The sequence below is a fragment of the Peromyscus eremicus genome, chromosome 3 (assembly GCF_949786415.1).
Source record: "Peromyscus eremicus chromosome 3, PerEre_H2_v1, whole genome shotgun sequence".
Taxonomy (NCBI): Eukaryota; Metazoa; Chordata; class Mammalia; order Rodentia; family Cricetidae; genus Peromyscus; species Peromyscus eremicus.
This window is the reverse complement of record NC_081418.1, coordinates 131,364,539-131,370,538: the sequence shown is the minus strand read 5'-3', so window position 1 is coordinate 131,370,538 and position 6,000 is coordinate 131,364,539. Positions and strand designations below refer to the sequence as shown.

General features: G+C 37.9%; 1 protein-coding gene across 1 annotated transcript in view; it reads left to right on the top strand.

Annotated features, from left to right (window-relative positions):
• Positions 1-6,000, top strand: part of Wnk1 (WNK lysine deficient protein kinase 1) — a 130,367-nt gene that overhangs the window by 48,294 nt on the left and 76,073 nt on the right. The window contains exon 3 of the mRNA XM_059257108.1: positions 5,682-5,902. Coding sequence (XP_059113091.1) covers positions 5,682-5,902 — 221 coding nt within the window. The remainder of the gene's footprint in view (positions 1-5,681; positions 5,903-6,000) is intronic.

Here is a 6,000-nt window from a genome sequence, read left to right as displayed (position 1 = left end):
GCTCATTGCAAAGAGAACCTTCTCTAATTATGGCTAAGAAGAACATTTGTCTATGGGTATAAACTTAAACATTTAGAAGGAAGTTTGGTATGCCAGCTTTGTTCAACACTAGTAGTAAAGTCTCCTTATCAGTGATTCTCAACTCACATATCAGATATCCTGCATATGAGATATTTACATTATAATTCATAACAGCAAAGTTACAGTTAGGAAGTAACAATGAAATAATTTTATGGTCTGGGGTCATCAGAACATGAGGAACTATATTAAAGGGTTATAGCATTAGGAAGGTTGAGAACCACTACCTTAGATCCTAAAACCTCCCAGCCATGGGCTTTTGACCAGGTTTAGAGTACCAGCTATGAATTCTCTTATGTGTGGGTAAAAATCTAGTAGCAGTCTTTTGCTATCTTTGGTTCTTATAATCTTTTCACCCTCCTCTTTAGCAATGATCCCTGATCCATAGAGAGGGAGGAGGTGTAACATAGGTGTACCATTTAGATCCGAGCACTCCGTAGGCTCTAATTCTCTTTATCTTGTCCAGTTGTCAGTCTCTGTATTAATCACTATCTGCTGCAAAAGAAGAAGCTTTTCTTATGAGGATTAGAGATATACTAGAATTGGGTATAATGATAAGCCATTCGGAGTCATTCTAATACTGTGTCCATTTCATAGAATAATAGTAGTAGATTTCCCCTTAGGGCTTATTATGACCTAGTAGCCATGGTAGTACCAGGCATGGGGTCTATCTTAAATCCAGTTATAAAGTGCCTGCTTATTCCCATAAGTGCCAGGATAGGCCTATTTGTAGCTCATGGTTCTCAACTGGGTAGGACAGTTGATTACTTTTCCTCCTCAGTAGAATGCATAGCACCTCCAGCACTATGAAAACTTGTCAGTAGGGATGAAATTTCTGCCTTGATTTCTCCATGTCCTATTACTCAACTATGTGATATCTTCAGCAATAGTGTCTTGTCACCAGTTTCTGGAGGGTAACCAAGAACAGTGGCAATAGACTGTAATGTTTAGGGGGGGTCTGTGGGACCCCAGTGGCCGTGAACTCAAAAAACAGATAACTCATTCCTAGTACTTAGGGTTTTTTGTTTGGTTTTTTTTTTTAAAGATTTATTTATTTATTATGTATACAGTGTTCTGTCTGCACATATCCCTGCAGGCCAGAAGAGGGCACCAGATTTCACCACAGATGGCCGTGAGCCACCATGTGGTTGCTGGGAATTGAACTCAGGACCCTTGGAAGAGCAGTCAGTGCTCTCAACCTCTGAGCCATCTCTCCAGCCCCTTTTGTTTGGTTTTTTAAAATAATATTTTTTATTAATTCTTAGATAATTTCATATATCATATCTTGATTATATTCACCCAACCTCTCCCCTAAAACAAGTTTTTTGTTTGTTTTGTATTTTGAGACAGTTTCTATATGTAACAGCCCTGGCTAGTCCTGGAACTCACTTTGTACACTAGGCTGGCTTTGAACTCACAGAGATCTGTCTGCCTCTACCTCCTGAGTGCTGGGATTAAAGATGTATGCCACCACGTCCTGCTCTAAAAGCAGGTTTTAAGGATTAAAAGTAATTAGGGACTTGAGAGATGGCTCAACAGTTAAGAGCATTGGGTTCTCTTCTAGAGGACCCTGGTTCAAGTCCCAGCAGCACATGATGGCTCAAAACTATCTAGTCTTCAGATGATCAGACACCCTCTTCTGGCCAGTGTGAACACCAGGGACACACTTGGTGCACAGACATACAGGTATTCAAAACACCAATACACATAAAAAATTAAAAAACAACTTGCCTTTGCTATTAAGTTTATTTAATTGCTACATCCAAATGTAAGTTTTATTTTAGTTCTACTCTTAGTTTTTCTGATAGATCCAAATCTTGTATATGTAGGATTTAAAAAAATGATTACTGTGGAGATTTTATTTATATCCTCACCTCTTTACAAATTTAGTGCTAATATTGTACACTTTCACGTAAAACACGTTTCCTAGCTAATACTTGTTTTTATACTGTGATTTTTTACATGATACATGTATATTTCATAGACCTTCACAAAATACAGATTTTATTAACCTGTTGCATGTACTTTAAAGGTACTAATACGAAAATATTAGTAGATGCTTTTCCTTCCCTCTCTCTGCATATGTACAAATAAAATGTGCACCACAATGCATTTCTCAAACAATATTTTCTCTATAGTGATTAGATAACAGAGACTTTGATGTCATACTCTTCACTTAGTCATTCTGTGGATTCTGTTGCATATGTACATATTTCATCAGTTAACTAACTGGAGATTTGGAAAGAAAATATACAGAATTGAGGGCTTTATTTTGTGACTACTTTCTGGAATTTCTTCTCCCCCCCCCCTCATCTTTTTTCTTTTTGGTTTTTTTAAAACAGGGTTTCTCTCTGTAGACTAGGCTGTTCTGGATCGGCCTGCCTCTGCGTCCAGCATGCTAGAATTAAAGGTGTGAGCCGCCATCTCTCAGCTCTTCCTCCCCTTCTTAAATATTTTATTTTTTGAGATTATAATTGTGTATTTGTCATTTCCCCCCTCCATTTCCACTCTCTAAACCCTCCCATGGTACCTGCTTCCCTTGATTCTCTTTCAAATTCATGGCCCTCTCTTCTCCAGTTGTTTTATATATATATAAATATATATATATGTTTGTGTGTGTATATACACATATTTCAAAGTACATAAGTATCTACTCAGTCTATATAATGTTACTTGCTGTGTATGTTTTCAGAGCTGACCATTTTGTATTTGATAACCTATTGGTGTCCTTTTTCTGGGGGAAGACTAATTTTCCCATTCAGCATTTCTTAATTGCTTATAGGTCTTCATTTAGGGTTGAGACTTTCTCCTTCCCATTTTAGCTTATATGTTTATGTTTTTGTTCAGGTCATGTTTAAGCAGACATGTTAGAGAGACTTTATGGGTATAGCTTTTGACATAGAAAACACACAACTCCCTGTTCTCTGGCTCTTAAAATTGTTCTGCCCCCTCTTCCACAATGATCTTGAGCCTTAGGTGCAGGACTTATGTTGTAGATGTGTATCAGTTGTGTCTGGATGCTACATGTGTCTGCATTCTGATAAGTTGTGGTCTTTGTTACTAAGAGAACTTTCCTTATTGAAGGATAAGAACTGCATTTCTCAGGCCACCCTGGGCTACAGAGTGAGTTCCAGGACAGCAAGGTCTAAACAGAGAAAACCCTGTGTTGAAAAAAAAAAAAAAAAAAAAAAGAGTGAAAGAAAGAACTACACTGCTCTGTGGGTATAAGAGTAAAAATTTAGAATGTAGTTAGGGATTATGTTGGTTTAATAAAGTGGCAGTTATAGATTCTCTTTCAAGATCCTCATCTTAGTCTTAGGTAGTGGCTAGGTTTCTGGTACTAGGCGTGATGGCATGATTTCCCTCTTGTTGAGTTAGTCTCTTCTTCTTTTTTTTGGGGGGTTTTTTTTGTTTTGTTTTTTTTTTTGGTTTTTTGAGACAGGGTTTCTCTGTGTAGCTTTGCGCCTCTCCTGGAACTCACTTGGTAGCCCAGGCTGGCCTCGAACTCACAGAGATCCGCCTGGCTCTGCCTCCCAAGTGCTGGGATTAAATTCTTTTCCTTTTTAAAGTGTATTTTATTATTATGGGGGGGGGAAGTGGGTGGAGAGGAGTGAGATATGAGAATAAATTAGAGTATGAGTAAGGATGATGTGTGTGTACTAGTCCAGAAGCATTCCATGGTACAAGCATAAAGATCAGAAGACTAAATCCAGGATGTACTGCTTTCCTTCTGCCATGAACTCCAGAAATCAAACTTAAGTCATTAGGTTTATGCACCAGGTTATCTGTCCTTCTCCTCTTCCGTCTTTATAAAAGAAAAAAAAGTTTTCTTTGTGTGTCTGTATGTGTGTGTCTCTGGGTGTGCATGCATGTATGTGCACAATACCCGTATGCAGATGCTCATAGAAGCCAGAACAGGGTATTGGATTCCTTGGAGCTGGAGTTAAAGGCAATTATGAGCTGCCTGGCATGGATGCTGGGAACTGAACTTAGGTCTTTTGAAACAACAGCAAGTGTTCTTAACCACTGAAGCATCTCTCTAGCCCCACCTTTCCTTTCCTTATCACCTTCGCACTACAGTCATAGAACTGTTCTTTATTACACCGTGTTCAAAATTTGTTCCATGTGAATCATGGGGATTGTCATCAGGCATGCCAGCAAGTACCTTTACCCACTGAGCAGGAAAGCACAAAGACCTGAGTTCAGTCTTCATAAAGCCCACAGGGAAAAAAAACAACAACAAGGCATGATTATCTGCTTATGAGCCCAGTCCTGGCTTCCTAGCCAGTCTGTCTAGTCTACTTGATGAGTTCTAGGTCAGTTGAAGACCCTGGATGAAAATACAAGATGATGTAAGGACATTCAAAGTTGACCTTTCTTTCCACATGTACATGCATGTGCGCATACATACATAGGCTGCTTACACATTGTTTTTCCTTTATTCTCATGTGAAATCACTCTGACTGATTTTGATTTGTTTTTTATCTCCTTTCAATCACTGTTTTGTGTTTTTTATTTAAAGAAAACATTAAATTACATTTATTTATTTTTGTGTTTGTGCATATGTGTATGGGTAACACGTGTTCTGGTACATGACTTGGAGTTAGATAGCTCTTTTTTTTTTAAAAAACGTAGTAAGCCATCTTGCCAGCCCATTTTTCATTTTTTAAAAACCAGTTTAGGAATACATTGGTAGAAGCCACTCTATTATTTACTAGAAGCAGAATTCTTTTAGTTATGTCAATAGCAAACTAATTTTAAAGTATACTTTTTTTTTTTTTTTTTGCTGTTACCAGAATTTTCTTACCAACTGCTTATTAAATAGTTTCTTTGAGAGCTGGGGATGTAGCTCAGAGTTTGCCTAGTGTATACACATAGGCCTGGGTTCTATCCATAGTACTGCAAAAACTAGGCATGGTGGTACATAAAGTTCTAACCTTGGGAAGCAGAGGTAGGAGGATCAAAAATTCAAGATCATCTTTAGTTATATAGAAAGTTTGAAGCCACTCTGGGTTATATGAGACCCATTCTCAAGAAAACAAACATACAAACAAAAAATGAAAGAAGGATGCAGAGGCAGAAGAATTACAAATTTGTGGCTAGCATGGGCTACATAGATCCTTTCAAAACCAACTAATGGCCAGAGAAGTAGTTAAGATCACTTGCTGTACAGTCTTGAAGGCAAGAAAGAGCTCAGATCCCAGCGCCCAGGTGACAAGCCAAGCAACTGGTAAATGCTTGCAACTCCAGTTCCAAGGGATTCATCTGTCTCTTTTGACTTCTACACATGCACAGGTGCATGCATTCCCCTATCTCATAAGCATGGATACATATATTCACACATAATTTTTTTTCAAGAAAATTTTATTACTCAACAATAAAAATGTTTCAAGGACTTATTTCTTGTCTTTTAATAGAATTTTATTTTAAACTTATCTCAGCCCCTTTAACCTTACTAAAAGTATTACTAACCCTTAAAGTTATTGGGTCTCAATATTCTAAATTTGATATCTTATCTTTGGTATGTTAGAATTTAATGGAATTCTTCAAAGCAGAAAGCTGGTATCATTGATAACCTGTTTGGTTTACTTTGCCTTTTCCAGGTACTTAAAAAGGTTTAAAGTGATGAAAATCAAAGTTCTAAGAAGCTGGTGTCGGCAAATCCTTAAAGGACTTCAGTTTCTCCACACACGAACTCCACCAATTATTCACCGGGACCTTAAATGTGACAACATCTTTATCACCGGCCCTACAGGCTCAGTCAAAATTGGAGACCTTGGTCTGGCAACTCTAAAGCGGGCTTCTTTTGCCAAGAGTGTGATAGGTATGTTTCCAGTGTGCTTTGGAGCCAGTCTGGCTTTTGACGTAGCTTTTCTTTAGAAACCTGATCCTGTCATATCTTTTTTGACACTAAATAAGCCT